Below are 16,096 nucleotides of genomic sequence, written 5' to 3' on the forward strand. Positions count from 1 at the left end.
AATAAATATCTTATATTTCTCAGAGAAATACTTCTTAGAAACTTCTTGAAATATATATTCCAGATCAGTAATCTATTCTTAATATTTTTAAAAATTAAAGTTTAAGATAAAATAAAAAATATCTTTAAACTTAATCTCTCCCTTATCTTTTTCTGATTCGGAAGAGAATTAATAATATCTAAAGAAGATTTTATCTAGAAAATTATTCTTCTAAAAATAAGTTATTCTTCTTTACAGATTAATAGCTTGTTCTAATCAATAGACATGATTTTTTAATTATTAGATTTTCTCAGTAGTAGAAATAGTATTTAATAATAATTCTAAATTAATATAATTACTAGATATCTTTCTTTCTTTACTATCTTCAAGGAATGGCATCTTCCTTAGATAATTAAAAAAGAAGAATCAGAATATAATAAAATTTACTTGTCAGGATAGAAAGCCTGTTAACTAAATAAGAAATTAATTATTAAATATAATAGAATTGTCTAGTAATGATAAAGATAGTTTATATCTATAAGATAGACTGATTCTTAAGGATCAGTAGCCTTCTGCAGAGGAATTGGCATCTTTTAGGTGTCAAGAAAATATAGAACCACTATTAATAATCTCATAACTTCCATAATCACCATAGTACATCATCCCGAGGGCCGTTACCACGATAGCTAGGCTATTCTATCACAGAATGCTTTAAATATGTTGATTTTATTATTATTAATCTTTGTTTAACATTGTAGACTTATATAAAGTGTAGTTATTAAGATATTATAATTATTATAGAAGATAAAATTTATATAGCTTTACAAGATGGGCCGCGCGATTGTGGAATACATAAGTTACAAGCAATAACCATTAGTCACTCAGTGCAGTGATAACTAACTAGTTAACGTTAACTAACGGGGTCGGGTGGCCAGACCTTCAAAGCTTAACTACTTCAAACGTACAATGTAACTGAGCCAGGGGCTATGGCAGTGGCCACCCCAGGCATGACCTCTGCAACTAATTTATCCTTTCATGGTAACTATCTCAATCGTCATTAAATCCGGGCGAGGCCTTCTGGTGCTGCAATATCATAAGTAAGGCCCTGGAAGTTTTATGGATTTCCACCCAGCCACCATCTTCAACCGCTATAATCTTTCCATCGATGCAGATCCGCCTCCATCTCTCGTCTGCTTCACGAAATTCAATCCGAAATCCTTCAATCTCACCATAAGAGACACTTTCATCCTCCACGTGCTGCCCTGCCTGGTATGCAGAAGCCATAACTTGCATAACCTTTGATGACGACATTGGCTCAAAATGAACCATCCACAGCCGACCGTCCAAAGGCCTTGAGCAAGGAGAAATCATGAAATTTTTCTCGAGACTCGAGACAAGACTAGCCAACACATACATATGCTCGGTGCACGCCAGCAGTTCTTCGTGCGACTTCCTATCTTGGTCGTCCAACTTGAAAAGTGTAACCTTGCCGCTAAACTTGTGGGGTTCGGCACTGTCAGAAGGGTAGAGTAATTCTTTTGCGGCTAGCTTGAACCTATCGGCTCCAAACTTGCGATACTGAACAGTATCGCTATCGGCAACCAATGCCGCATGAAGACCCCAACTCGCAACAACGCCACCGTAAACCTTGGGGTTCCCTTGAAAGCTCGCCGAATTGCGTGTAATGGGGACTCTTTCACGGCCTTCGTCAATAATATATCTCGCTCCCGGTGAAAGTTCGGCGACAAATGTAGGTACACTAGTTGGTGTCCCTTGTAATAATGCTACCAAACCAGCCGTTGGGTACGTCAACAATCCTATTGAATTCGCCATAGCATTTCCTGTTCCAGTGGGGATGAGAGCAATGGTTGGAGGCACGAGAAGACTCTCCAGGGTACTGTGGAACGCATCAATTATGTCGGTTAGGCCTCCATCACCTGAGAGGAGAATAATTGTCTGCGGAAGTCTTTGCTTGGCACGCGGAATGAACTTTTCGTAGCATAATTCTGTGATAGTTTGAGCCGACTTCGTCTCATGGAGCTCATAATCTGCTACTCCGATGTATGACAGCAACGGCTGTAGGATGTTGCTACAGAAGCTCGCACCTGTTTCTGTTCCAGATGTGGTAGAAACAATGATATCTATCTTAGCCCCTTCAGGACCAGAGGAACGTAGATAAGGCGGCAACTCCGTAAACAGGTGCTTTTGCAATTGTGGAGGTAAAGTAGCTAGCTGAATGCTTTCGAGTAACGTGTGTTTGCTCTCATGGTCGCATGTGTCGTCGCCATCCCGGAAGAATAGCAGGCGATACAATATATCCCCGTCCTTTTTTTGGGGCACTATGGAGATAATGCTATCACAGGCGATTATTAATTCATTTTGATCGTGTTGGGATATGCACCGGATATTATCTTTGTGTGCACCACAGTCATTAGAGCACTCAACGTCGACAGTATATACAACAGAAGATGCCATGTGGGGCGAACGTTTTAAAGGTCACCTATCCGGAAAAAATTGGAATGGGCTTAAGGACGCGTGAAAAGAAGCAGAATAGAAGCAATAAGCAGTAGACTAACGGCCTAAGAAGGTCAGGACCACGCCGGAATATATAGGAATGTCCATGGATGTCAGCTTCCTAAGCGGGACTATCTATCTAGACCCAAGTAGCTCTAAGAGCGGGGCACACTAACACTATCATGTCATCAATCCGGGCACCAAGTAACTCGACCAACTAAGACCCCATGATTGTTTCGCCATTTTCGCTGGTAAGCTATAGATTGTTCTACATGGAAGGGATTGCTCGGAAATATGTGTCGCACCGCAACATCCTGTATAGATGAGCCTAATACCAGAAGACCTGCTCAAGAGCATGCACACGGGAAAGGAGAGACCATACAGCCACAAATTCTGTATGGCAGGAACTCAAACCCGTGTATGAGACCATTATATATGGAATTCTCGTCAAGAGTGTGATCCGTGCTTATCACTAAGGTTCACTGCGATGAATGTCTTGGGAAGCTTTACTCTGGAAGATGATAGTGACTGATCAGTATGAAAGTATCAATTTCATGTATAGCGCTTGAGGGCGTAACTTACGTGTCGAATCTCGCCTTCAAGGTCTCGATAACCTCTTTCCAGTCCTGATGGGCAGTCAAGCTCCTCCTTGGTGCACATCCAATGGCATGCCGGGAATCGAGTTGCACGTCCAGTGGATCAAAAGCATGACAACCAGGGCTTATTGATATCCGAATCGAGTAGGAATTTGTTGAAGATTCACAGTCCTTGGCCTCATAGAGCTCGAAGCAGATCTGAGATAAGTAGTCCAGCTCGGGAATGGCAGTCCTGGCTATCTTGGTCTGTATCCCCCCTTCTAAGATGCAGTTTAGGAGAGTATAAATGTGTGACTCCTTCGTGAAGTAGAAGAAAGACTTTGCGTCAGGCGAAGCCTGGACCTCTTCCAAATCCCTCACTATTCCTTGAAGGAGTGGCAAGGATGTCAAAAGGCCAATCTCCAATTTCTCCGTGTCCGTTATCCCATATTCCTGCGGTGTCACATAATCAAAAAGTACCTTGGCCAGTTTATATAGCTCCCTCAGTTTCGAAAGTCTCCCATCAATCTTAGCCTTCGTTGAGCTGGAGCCTGGATACAACTTGAAATAGTGGTCGTAACTGTCATCAAGTGCTCTGAAGTGTGGCATTAGTTCGAATGCATGCATGCGCTTCTTCCATCCGAACCGATGGGCAAAAATGGAGCCTTCTGTTTGTTCTTCATTTTTATCATCGTCACTCTCATTGTTAGGACTGACAGAATCATCTCGTCTGGTATTCTTCGAGCCATAATGGTGCTTTTCGTCTTCACTATCGTCGCTATCGGGTGGCATAAAGACCCATTCTAAGAATTGTCGGTTATGAAGGGCATCGAACTTCATGCTGTCGTAGAGCTCAGAAAGTTTACTGGGATCAACCTTCTCCGTATCGCAAAATTCGGCAAAAAGCTTCTCCCATCGTTCTTTGAAAAGCATGGGATCTTCACCTGTACACCATCTTCCTTGAATGGAAGACAAAGAAGGCTTTTCGCATCCTGTGTTAGGCTGGAAGGATGGGCAGCCGTCATCTATTTCATCTGTCCCAGAAGGCTGAGACGATGACTCGTCAAATCTGCGGAAATTGTGTCTCATAACATCCCGATGAAACTTCATCAGTTCAACGACAGTAGCTAGCACGACTGATGGTTCCGGGATATTGTCCTTTGGCCACGTAAACTGCGAGGGCGCGGATCCTTCCCTTAAAAGGAGCTTTAGCTTCTTTTTCACCTTATCCATGAGATCCTTCGCAGCATTCGAGTCGTCCAGAAGATCTTTTCGGACTTGTATGAAATTTTCGGGAAGCTCCTTCTGATCGAGAAAGGAGCAAGCCCATATTTGGGCTATATTACTCATTAGAATGAGACCAGAAATCACATTGTCTTGGACTTACCACTCGTGCTCACTCTCCGTTCAGAGCTTGTATATATGCGGACATTATTCAATGCTTCCTTGTTCATGAGCTTCAGATCATCACGCATGTTAAGCCCTAAATCCTGCGATTGATAGCGTGCTGCATGTGTTGGTTCCCCACCCCACTTGATCACGAGTTGGAGTTTGTCTAGGATCAGGTCGTTTTCTGCGGCAGAGAATCTCGAAAAGGTTGCACCGGATATCGAGTCACTCCGCGTTTGAGGTCGACTGAGTTGATCATTTTCTGCGGAATGCTGGTCTTGCGTAGATACAAGTAATTCATGCTGCGGTGGCTCAGAAGGGGATGTCGGGAGGACCGACGAAGTCTGCCCGCGTAGCTCTTCTGGCTTCCGCTTGCGAAACATTGGTTTGATTTGGACCTTAGTCCCTGGCCAGCCACCTTTCTTCTCAAGTGACGTTCGGAGCAGCTTTAACTTGTCCATATCTTCAAGATTCCGGTCCATGGCAACCTTGACCGCATCCGAAACGCTTGCCAATGCAGCCTCACCCTTTATCACTACCTCTTCTTGATGGCCTTTGAGCAAGTCAATGAAAGGCTGGCTGTGAAACGTAAATTTAAACTTCTGCTTGGGTGTGCGATCTGCGTGTCTAATGACTGCTACCATTCCCTTGAGCTTCCATGAGTGTTTCGAAGCTGGCGGCGGCGGCGGCGGCGGCAGGCCCTCGGTAGGTAGATCCACTGGTAATATTGACGACTTAGAGTTCTGCGAAGTATAGATCTTGGGGTGCGCGAGTTTATCGAGCCCACTAGGGTTTACATGGCCGTTTCCATTGTCGACCTTCTCCGCGGATGATGAAGTTATTGGTCGCGAAACAATGGAATCAGACGAGCCTGTGTCAGAACTTCTTAAGCCCGCTTGGCTCCCATGAAGCTTCGATGCACTTGGGGATTTCAAAAGGGTCTTCAGGGTGTGTCTGTGAGACATGGAATGTCTCCAAGAATGTCCAGAATCAGCAGGAATAGCATCGACGGGCTCAATGATTCCTTCGAGTTTGCGCCTTTCATTCAGGAAAGTGTCTCTCAGAATAGCAGCGCATCTGTCGTAATAGTCATTGTTGTCTTTGACAAAGCTCCAGCCGTTAACGTCAATCACATAACTTTTCTCCCCCACGCGAAGCATGTCGAACCCGCATATCCTCTGGCCAAATCCATTTGATATTTTAGAAGCAATGGCTGCTTCATCCTTGCTCAGTTTTGTTATATACCTGAGCTCCTTTCCATGGGTATTGCGGCGAACGAGTCCGTCAACCACAGGAGACTTCCGCGTCTCTGCATGGCAGAAATCTGGACCGACTGTATAGGCTTTGACGTCCTCTGAATTATCGACCCTCAGGAACTGTTCATAGATGTAGCTTGTATCCGTTTCTGTGACTGATCTGGGGACGGTAAGGTCGGGGTCGTATTCGGAGCTTTTGTTCCCGACCTTTCGAAATAGCCTTCTACCACCGCCACTATATTGCTGGTCATTGGGGAAGTATATATGAATATTGTGGTCTTCCCCGTTTACTGGCTTCTCAACGAAAGGTTTTCTGAAAACCTTGCCGTCAACAATAAGAGAATCGCCATCGTCAGATATCCTCACGTTCATTGTTCTCGAGGCTCCTCCACCAGTGCCGTCACTGGGACCCTCGAGTTTCATTCCTGTCAGATTATATACATGCTCGGCGAGTTCTGGGGATTCCAGGGTAGGCCCTCCGTCTCGGTTAACCTCCAGTCTCTTGGGTGTCGGGACGCTCATCTGATCTAGTATCTTCAAGCAGAGACGCCGGTCCCATAATACCTTCTGCATGGGAAGATCATTGACACAAAATGGCTTTCGAAGTCTTGCATATGCGATAGCTTTGTCCAGCGGAAACCCATCAGAAAAGAATGCTATCAGGTATTCGCAGATAGGCCAATTCTCTACAGCTTCGTCGAGGATCACCTTGTCACCAAAGACAATTACTTCGAATCCACCTTTGGACTGAAGACGCGTCAATATGTTTTGGCTAGGCTTGCTGCGAGCTTTCACGTCCAATGCACAGACACCAATTCTTCCAAGGTGCGGTGTTCCGGAGACTTCAGCTTCACTGATGGAGCTTGCAGCCGTGCTCCCACTGAGCCTTCTGGGCGCTCGACTAGATGAGCGGACTGAAGGGTTAGGGCCTTGTCCAACGTTCCAGTTACTTGAAGAACTTTCGAATTGGTACGGCTGGGATCCTTGGACCTGCACGCCATTGATGTTTCCCTTCGAAGAATTCGGGGCAGTTGGTTCAGAGAGGAGGCTGAAGGAGCCTTTGTCTATGCGATCGGAGCCTACACTCGGCGACGATGCTCGGGAGTCTGGCTTCGCTTCCATACTGGGGACTGTGGTGCCAACGTCACTAGAAAGAGGGACAATGGGCTCGCTGATATCCATTAAACATGGAGGCTTAGAAATTTGGCACGAAGATGTCGGACAAAATGAGCTTGGTCACAGGTTGGCACTGATCAGGTTCTGGGTAGGAGCTTGCCGAACATGGAGTCAACAGATAACGAAAAGTCAGTGAATGACGTATTTTCGTCTCAGAAAATATGTCTTGGTGTACAGTTTGTTTGTTGGTCCTTTGCCTCGAAAGGGGAAAATGATATAAAATATAATAAGTGAGAAAAGAGAAAAGAAAAGAAAAGAAAAGAGAAATAGATTGAAATTGTTTCTATCCTCGCTTTCTTTCAATTGAATCTGGCCCGTTGGCGACCGCTGTGAAAGTGGCGCAATTAAACCCTGTGGTTATCCAGCAGGAGCGATTGTGCATTGTGGGTACGTACGTATTGACCTTCCCGTTGTGCCGGGTCCAGCTTAAGGCAAATCGCAGGTTGGCTTTCTGTTCAATACTACTAAGGTCATTGAGGATTGCGGGCTGCGTTCAGTACTATAGAATTGTAATCAGAATTGTTAACTGAAAGATAATCTAGTTCTTGAAGGTCTACAGAGGACATTTCGCAGATATATTGTTCTGCTTGGTACTCCATACAGTGTATAACTATACTTACATACAGTGCGACTTGGGTATTAAGCTAATGCATGCAGTGCGGAGTCTAACAATTTAGTTCCACAACTCGGATCACCAACAATTTATTATTGTCACCCCTGGTTGAACTCGTTCCCAGCATACACACAGTACACAGGCCTATAGGCAATGGCGAATTCGGTTTGTCTGTTGCCTTGCCTTTCTACCAAAGTAAGCGCAAGAATATAATGAATCTGTTTGGAGGTGCTCACAATACAACCATATCGAATAAGTACTACTACCATACCATTGATTCCCTCACGAAGCAATAGTTACTACTTATAGTAGTAGTAGCATCAACTAAGTACCTACCTTTATTGAACTGCCAAATCGCGTTCTGCAGCTTAACCACATTTTGGTCGATTTGTGGGTTTGTGGGTCAAGAGGGGTAGATGGAGTATATTCTCCTTGTCTCTGAAAGGGGCAGACAATGAATACTTTGGTACTTTTTAAAGTGTAGACGCCCTAGAGATTGCAGTACGTCGTAGAATATTCTTTAGTCTACCGATCAGCGTGGCCAACCTACAGAGGACTAGCATACTTACAAAGTCATCTGTTTTACAGTGGCGTTCCACATACATCATTGGTTCATCGAAACGCTCTAGAACTAATTGCGTGTTTCGAAAATCGAGAATATTTAGGCCTTCCTTTCTAGCTTTGCAAGAGATGATATTAGTAGATGATTCAAAATCAGGCGGTTAAGCAAAGCTATGCTTAATGCTACCATAGTAATCAAAATGAATGTTTCAATTGCTGAGCCATTGCCTCCGCAGTACCATACCAATCAGCAGGGTATATGTGCATGCTATGGAATCGTAAGAAATACAACAAGTCATATGCGACTGTCAAACCCAAGTTGGTCATATGACTTGGAAAAGCCTACGTACCTAAAGACGTTCATGTATGAAAATAGTGTATACCCTCAAATAAAGAGCTTTACTTTATTACATTTCTGTGGTAATTATCATTACGGAAGAACCAAGTGGTATAGATCATGTGACTGTGACTGGTTAGTGTAGTTTACTTTCAAAAGACACCTGAACCAGAGTAGCACTCAATGTAGGATAATATGATTGAATCTCCTTAAAATTCTAAAAATTGTTTCCGCAAGAGTAGTCCATAATATTGTCATCCAGTAGTAGTTACATTGGACGCAGTACCTATCGAGTACTAGTATAGTAAGTACTAAGTAGTAGGTACTGTCGTACTTCGCACACTGTAATTTGGACCAATAGGAAGGGTTCCTGTAAGCCGGAGATACAATAATTCCGTCGCAGATATGCCTCCAGAAATATTTACTCTAGATACCATCAGCTTTCTGGTGCCTCGTTCACTCAATTACAGTTGAAATAAACGAATATGCCGTCTTTGAAAGATGATGGCTTTGATTTGCCTCTGGCAAAACGGCAAAAGAGAACAGTCGCAGAGGAAACTGAGAAATCCCCGCGAACGTCTGGATCTAAAATCTTTTCGCCCTTCCGGGTAAGCAAAAAAAACCTTACTTTGACGAACGTTTTACCTGGAGGCTGGCTAGCTGCCCAGATGTTATATAATGAAATATACTAATTCTAATGCAGACTTTAGGACTGGTATCAACCGAAGTTCCCTTCACCTCTGTCCGCCTAGGCAAAGCGACATTCCAAATTACCACATCTGTAGGGCGCTGCTTGCAGACCTACGATCTGAAGCGAGGCCTCAACTTGGTATTTATTAGTCGTCCTCAGACGCCAGATATCATCACTGCCACTTGTGCTTGGCAAGACAGGATCTTTGCAGCATGGGGAAATCTTCGCCCCGGCTCGGAAGGGGGTATATGGGTGTTCAAGAGAGGTAAAAAGATTGCGTCTTTAGAAGTGCCTGCTGGGTTTTCGGAGCCCATTGAACGGCTGCTTGTATTCGGCACATGGATTGTTGGCTGCAGCAGCAGGTGCATTCAAGTGTGGAAAAATGCCTCGTATCAACACTACACGACTCTCAGACCTCAACGTGTCAGTAACCTTTCAGATGGACCGGTATATGCCGGTCAAATCTGCAACATGCCGACATACCTCAACAAAGTATTCGTTGGCAGATGTGACGGAAAGGTTGACATCTGGAATGTAAAGACCGGGAGGCTAGTATATTCAATGCCCCCAATGTCAGCACATGCAGGTGCAGTGACTGCTCTTCAACCAACACCCGCGTTATCCCTGATTGCCATTGCATACAAGAGTGGGGCACTATCTATCTGTAATGTTGAGACATGCCAACTGGCTATGACCTTGCGTGCAGGCTCTCCACAAATGGACTGCGTCACATCGCTCGCTTTTCGGCAAGATGGCCTAGGTGCGGGCGAACATGGACGAACTGCTGGCATGATGGTGACTGGTTCTGTTGAAAGTGGTGATGTCACTATATGGGACCTGAACAACGGTGGAAGGGCGATGGGCGTCCTCCGCCGGGCACATGCACTCGCTGGTGAGTCGGGTTCGGGAATAAGCCATTTACAGTTCCTGGACGGCCAGCCTGTCCTGGTCTCATCTGGGAAAGATAATTCTCTCAAGACATGGGTTTTCGATGAAATTCCATTCTCGCATATTCCCAGGCCTCTTCACATAAGGAGTGGGCATTCGGCTGCAATTACTGCCCTAGAGTTCTTGCCTTCAGGGTCTGATGGCTCTGAATTCAGTGGAAAGTGGTTGCTGAGCGCTAGTAAGGATTGCAGCCTCTGGGGTTTCAGTGTACGGAAGGATAGCCAGAACACCGAGATTTCTCAGGGAGCCGTTGAACACAAATCCAAAAGAAGGGGTGCACCCAGCACCTATACTGGTGTCACGCATGCTAATTTGGAAACCGACTTCCGGGCACCGGAAATCACCTGTATCGCCTGCTCCCTGAACCGCGATGGCGGGATGGGCACCACGACGTCCGGCCCCATCTGGGCGAATCCTAAAACAACAAGAGCAGAAGATTCGAGCAAGACGGGCTGGGAAAGTATAGTTACTGGCCATCGTGGAGATAAATATGCTCGAACATGGTTCTGGGGCAAAAAGAAAGCCGGGCGTTGGGCGTTCGAAACCAGCGATGGAACTGAAGTCAAGGTAAGCAAATACCTCGGTATATCGAGAACTTTCTTTCTGATGTCTTTGTGATAGAGTGTGGCTCTTTCACGTTGCGGAACCTTCGCAATAATTGGGTCTGCGGGAGGTACCATTGACATGTTCAACATGCAATCTGGTCTATACAGACAGAGCTTCCCAGCCAAGTCTCCCAAGGGTGATCTTAAACAACGGCCTACTCCGTCGCTCATCTCTGAGAGCCATGATATCAAACACACCAAAGCAGTCACTGGCTTGATGATTGATGGACTGAATCGAACTGTTATTAGTTGTGGACTCGACGGTAAAGTCAAGGTAAGACCAACTCCCCTCTGTGCCTGATTTAAATTGTACTGAGGTTTTCATTCCAAATCAGTTTTGGGACCTAGTGTCGGGTCACCTGGTTGATCAGCTTGATTGGTATCCTATGACTTCTATCATTGGACTTCGAAGCAACCACACAAACGAGCTTGTTGCATTTAGCTGTGACGACCTCTCAATTCGCGTTGTTGATGTTGAAACCAAGAAAGTCATTCGTGAATTTTGGGGATGCGTGGGCCAAATCAATGATCTCACTTTCTCAACCGATGGACGCTGGATCATTGCAGCTTCCATGGACTCTACAATCCGCGTTTGGGATTTACCAACTGGCCATCTCATTGATGTATTCCGCGCCTCAAGCACATGCACCTCTTTGGCGATGTCCTCAACGGGCGAGTTCTTGGCTACTGCACATGCTGACGGGGTAGGGATCAGCCTTTGGTCCAACAAAAGTTTGTTTGTACCTATCTCAACGCGGAATGTGGATGAGCATGCCATGACAAATGTTCACATCCCCACTTCTTCCAACGACGGCTATCCTGGAGTTATCGAAGCAGCATTTTCAGATGGCTCTGATGAAGCGGAAGTGGACGGCCCGTTACCATCCATCGAACAGCTCAACGGGGATATGGTCACTCTTAGTGTTGTTCCTAAGAGCAAGTGGCAAACGTTGCTTCAGTTGAACTTAATCAAGGTGAGCCCTTTCCCGCTTTTTGCTGTTACAGCTGCATGTTTATCAGATAGATAATGTGCCTCGCCTTGGCCTAATGATTAGCTTCTGACCTCTGCCAGGAACGCAACAAACCTAAAGATCCACCGAAAGCCCCCCAGAAGGCTCCATTCTTTCTTCCAGCTGCTGGTGAACAAAAGCTCCCCGATAGTGACCCGAATACATCAAGTGAGGGCACGGTTGCTGAGCGCTCGCGAATCGCGAAACTCCACAATTCCAAGGATACGTCCGGAATTATGAGCACGCGTTTCAGTGATCTTCTACATTCAGGTTATGTCTCGGGAAACTTCGATTCGTTTGTTGAGCACTTGAAAGGTATGCCTCCAGCAAAGGCAGACCTTGAGATTAGGTCACTGGATCCACAGGTACGAAACGGTTACTCTGAGCTATCCGCCTTTGTCTCCGCGTTATCTACTCGCCTGGGATCGAGAAGAGACTTTGAGCTCGTCAACACATGGATGGCAGTATTTCTGAGAATACATGCCGATATTGTGGCAGAATGCTCTGGTACCAATGTGGACGACGAAAACGCTTTGAAATCTGCCCTTACGGGATGGAGTCAGGCACTGCAGCGGGAGGCAGAGCGCTTGGCTGGATTGGTCGGTTACTGCAGAGGAGTAGTTGGGTTCTTGCGGTCTACACGCTGATGATATTTTCGTATCTACTTTCTGGAAAGTTGGGCCACACGAGCTAACATGAATGGTCTTCATTATAGCACAATTCGATGTATAGTGATGTTTCGGTACATAGGGATGTAAATTCATTGCTCTGAAAGTAATTCGTACATGTTAGCTAGCGTCCTGGTAGATCGACTAGCTCGGGCATCCCCAGATCCATTAACTTCTGTGGGTGACGATGCAGACTCATCTCGACCTGTGTGCGACTCGGCCATGTAGTCTGGGGAGTCTTCATATGAGCTATTTCCCATGAGCTTAACCAGCCGATCTACAAGGTCACTGACGGAGCAATCAGTGCGAAATTCCTGAATCATCTCGTGTACAGGTCTCATCAGAATAGAGAGCGGGGGCAAGTTATCCAATATAGTCCTAGTTCGAAGTGTCAGATCGTCGGTAAACCCTGTAAACCCAAGGATCTGTCTGAGAATCCTCAATGAATATAGCACGGATTGCATCTGCGCCATTAGATGGACATCAGCCCAATCAAGATTGTCACCGTTTCCCAACATTAACAGTCGCCTTAAATGCTCCGTATGATTGATAGCAGAACCGGTTTGCTCATAGTGAATTATATAGAATGCGAGGATTCTCCAATATGCTGGCGAAGCAGTTTCAAGCCCCGACTGAAGATGTACTGTGTCCAAAAGTGAACATAGTGACCTCATTTCCAGCAGAAGCCACTCCCTATTTCCCAGTGGTATGCGGTCTGTTGTAATTCTACTTCCTCGTCGGACATACTCGTCGACGAAAGCTATGCTTTCGTCAGCAGAGAAAGATATATTGAGAGCGGTATACGCCATGCTTCTATACAGCTTGCCCTGAGCCCATGCACATTGTCGCGCAGGGTCCTCATTCAGAAGGACGAGATACATGCATAACTGTCCTGAGGAGTCCTGAATTCTCCCACGCAATGAGAATAGCTCTGATATCCTTGGATCAAGGTGTTGGGGATAGCTTTCACATAGCATTTCCTGGGAAAGGCTTGGTCTGCTTTTGTATTCTTCCACAAAGTGACAATATCCCGGTATATGTTCGGAGGATTCGTCTTTTTCCTTTGATTGCTGTATTAACTGTTTCAAACCAGTGTCTGGATGACTTTTCAACTCGTAAGCCAAAGGAAGCAAGCTTGTCAGACCTAGCCGGTTTGCGACTAGGTTTGGACACAGTCTCAGAGCTCGTATCAAGGTGTGCTTATGTCGAGAGATTTCGCACGTCCACGACTCAATTGAATCCATTAGGACGACGGAACCATGTTTCCCAAGGTCATGAAGCAGTAGATCCGAGTCATTAGTGAGTATAGCACAACCGGTGAGCCTAGCAACATGGGCGCAATATGTATCTGCTTCACCTGGGACCATCATGACAGCATCTTTCCAGGGAAAATCGCTTAAGGAAGCAGTATCCAGGTCTGCAACGTCTTTTACCACGCTGTTTATGTTCTTCTTGCACCATCGATTTTTGAGATCTTCGAAGACCGCAGGAACGATGAAGGGATTTTCGGGAATATTAGCATATTTTGCCGGTAGGCTCCTTCTCTGCAAAATGTTCTTCGGGCTTATTGTGCGAGACCTGGGTGAACTACTAGACTTTTGAAAGCATTGTGGTGAATTAGTCCGGAGCGTCACAAGTTTTTTTCTTGACCTCTCCAGTCGAGCAAGGCGCGTTTCCCGTTTCTCATCAGGTAACGCCCCGTCAAAGTATATCTTATGTCTATCAGGAATTTAGTTTCAACACGGCCTATTATAGGAAACACAATGGACTATATACTGTACATTTTCACACCGAGCATGTTCAGTTGCAAGAGGTAGACCATCACCGCACAGCTTACTTCATCGCAGGTTGGCTGTGAGAAAGTATTCGACAGCGATAACAGGCGCGTGGAGACATGGTAAACAAGACTTGGTCCATCTATTACAACAGCCTCAACATGTTCTGTTTGTTGGTGCTGGACTTCCTGGAACTTTCCCAATATGACGGCCTCGGCAAACGGATACAAATGACGTGTGAGAAATGGTATCCCCATGGTGGACAAAATGGCTACTACACCAGCACGGACAGTGTGTAATGTTGCACTTTACCGAAGGCTCGGATGTTAGGTTGGGTGTGCGAGAAACACAAAAGAAACATATTAACAGAATTGGAATGCTGATTGATCCACAATTATGCAACTTGTATTAACACATGGCCCACCATTATCCCATGTCTTATTTATTTGATACATACATGATAGTCTTATATTTATCGGATTTTAAGGACTTAAAATAATAATAACTAGATATAAATGTAGAAGGATGTTACGAACAAGACCGTAAGAAACGGCTGAAAGACTTGAAAAATTTAGACTATTTCGTGAAATTACAAAAAGATTGCTAGTGGCCTAGGTACTGTAACAAGTAAAGACTATAATAATTAAATATATTCTAAAGAAGCCTGTATATTTATATGAACTAATAAACATAGAAATGTAAGAAAATTTAATTTTTTTCTCAAAATTAAGTTATTTGATATATTTTTATTTTTTAAGACTTGATTTTTACTTAGTAAGTTCTATTTTTATTAAATAATTATTTATTTACTTTATTTAATTTATCTAGCGTTTTACTCTAGTTTCTCACACAACTTTATTTTATTTTTAGTGAGTCCTGTTTCTTAATTATCTTTAAAAGATTATTATAAATAATTCTTAGTGAGATAGGTTATATAATAATATAAGAGCTAATCAGATAATCATATTCAGTATATTTAAACTAGAATATCAAACATGAGAGGGAAAAGGAAAGAAATATAAAAAATATATATAAATAATAAAATAAATAAGCAAGATAAAATAAATAAAATAAATAAATAAGATTACATGTAATTAGTAAAGTAAGTAAAAATTATATTATATATTATATTATATATCTTAATTATATTATTTTTTTATTAAAACTGGCTGCTCTCAGCCAGGAGTATATTATTATTTTCCTAATCTAATATAAATTTATTAATTTCAGTAATAGTTAATTACTATAATAATTACTTAGAGAATTTAAGGCAAGTAGAATATTTAATATAATAATTTTATAAATAAAATAAAATATTCTTAAAATCTCTAATTAGATATTATATATAATTTATTTTAGTCAAAATAAATTAATTAACCCTGTATTATAAATATTTAAAATATAAATAATTAATAATTATCTCTTTAATTTTTTATTATATTTAATTATTAATTTTAACAGAAACAGTAATATCTTGAATCTGGTTAAATAAAGTTTATAATAATTTTTATAGATATAATTTGTTAGAATAAAAAATTAAATAAATATATATATATATATATATTCTCTGGAAGGCAGATCTTATATATATTATTTATTTTATTTATCAAGTAAACTCCTGTGTTTAATTTTAAATAATTATATATAATAAAAAACTTATAAAAAAAATTTGATTAAATAATATTTTAAATTTATAATTTTTTTTATTATAAATCATAATAATCTAGTAAATTCGTACAGAAAAATAATAATAATAAAATTAATTAAAAATAATAATTTTAATTTATTATTTTTCAATTTAATTGATAAATAAAATAAGCTGCTGGATTATATATTAATTAATAATTTTTATTTAATTATTAATTTAAAGATAATATATAATAAAAAATTTTAATTTAATTTATAAAATTTCATAGAACTTATTCTAAAATGTGATAGAACGGATCGGTGAACCGGCTGACTGCAGCCAAAGGCATCGGAATGATATATTATAGGGGTC

At 42.7% G+C, this 16,096-nt stretch overlaps 4 protein-coding genes across 4 annotated transcripts; 1 reads left to right on the forward strand and 3 right to left on the reverse strand.

Moving 5' to 3' along the window:
* Positions 1 to 865: 865 nt before the first annotated feature.
* Positions 866 to 2,582, reverse strand: BO87DRAFT_379741 (diacylglycerol/lipid kinase family protein). The gene has a single exon (XM_025624131.1). It carries the CDS (start codon positions 2,452 to 2,454, stop codon positions 1,027 to 1,029), a length of 1,428 nt encoding a protein of 475 aa, XP_025476123.1. The 5' UTR covers positions 2,455 to 2,582; the 3' UTR covers positions 866 to 1,026.
* Positions 2,583 to 2,940: 358 nt separating this feature from the next.
* On the reverse strand, positions 2,941 to 6,835 carry BO87DRAFT_317072 (inositol polyphosphate kinase VIP1; the record flags this gene model as incomplete). The annotated part of the gene is made up of 3 exons (XM_025619755.1): positions 2,941 to 3,004; positions 3,076 to 4,405; positions 4,456 to 6,835. The coding sequence occupies 3 exons, from the start codon at positions 6,833 to 6,835 to the stop codon at positions 2,941 to 2,943; spliced, it is 3,774 nt and encodes a 1,257-aa protein (XP_025476124.1).
* Positions 6,836 to 8,849: 2,014 nt separating this feature from the next.
* On the forward strand, positions 8,850 to 12,579 carry BO87DRAFT_366778 (rRNA-processing protein UTP21). Its single transcript, XM_025621853.1, has 5 exons — positions 8,850 to 9,008; positions 9,104 to 10,606; positions 10,661 to 10,918; positions 10,980 to 11,618; positions 11,717 to 12,579. Exons 1-5 carry the CDS (start codon positions 8,886 to 8,888, stop codon positions 12,299 to 12,301), a joined length of 3,108 nt encoding a protein of 1,035 aa, XP_025476125.1. The 5' UTR covers positions 8,850 to 8,885; the 3' UTR covers positions 12,302 to 12,579.
* BO87DRAFT_342489 (uncharacterized protein) lies at positions 12,370 to 14,401 on the reverse strand. The gene is made up of 2 exons (XM_025620740.1): positions 14,104 to 14,401; positions 12,370 to 14,041 (listed from the first exon to the last, which is right to left on the reverse strand). Exons 1-2 carry the CDS (start codon positions 14,352 to 14,354, stop codon positions 12,415 to 12,417), a joined length of 1,878 nt encoding a protein of 625 aa, XP_025476126.1. The 5' UTR covers positions 14,355 to 14,401; the 3' UTR covers positions 12,370 to 12,414.
* Between the last annotated feature and the right edge of the window lie 1,695 nt (positions 14,402 to 16,096).

The sequence above is a fragment of the Aspergillus neoniger genome (genome assembly GCF_003184625.1).
Source record: "Aspergillus neoniger CBS 115656 unplaced genomic scaffold BO87scaffold_35, whole genome shotgun sequence".
Taxonomy (NCBI): Eukaryota; Fungi; Ascomycota; class Eurotiomycetes; order Eurotiales; family Aspergillaceae; genus Aspergillus; species Aspergillus neoniger.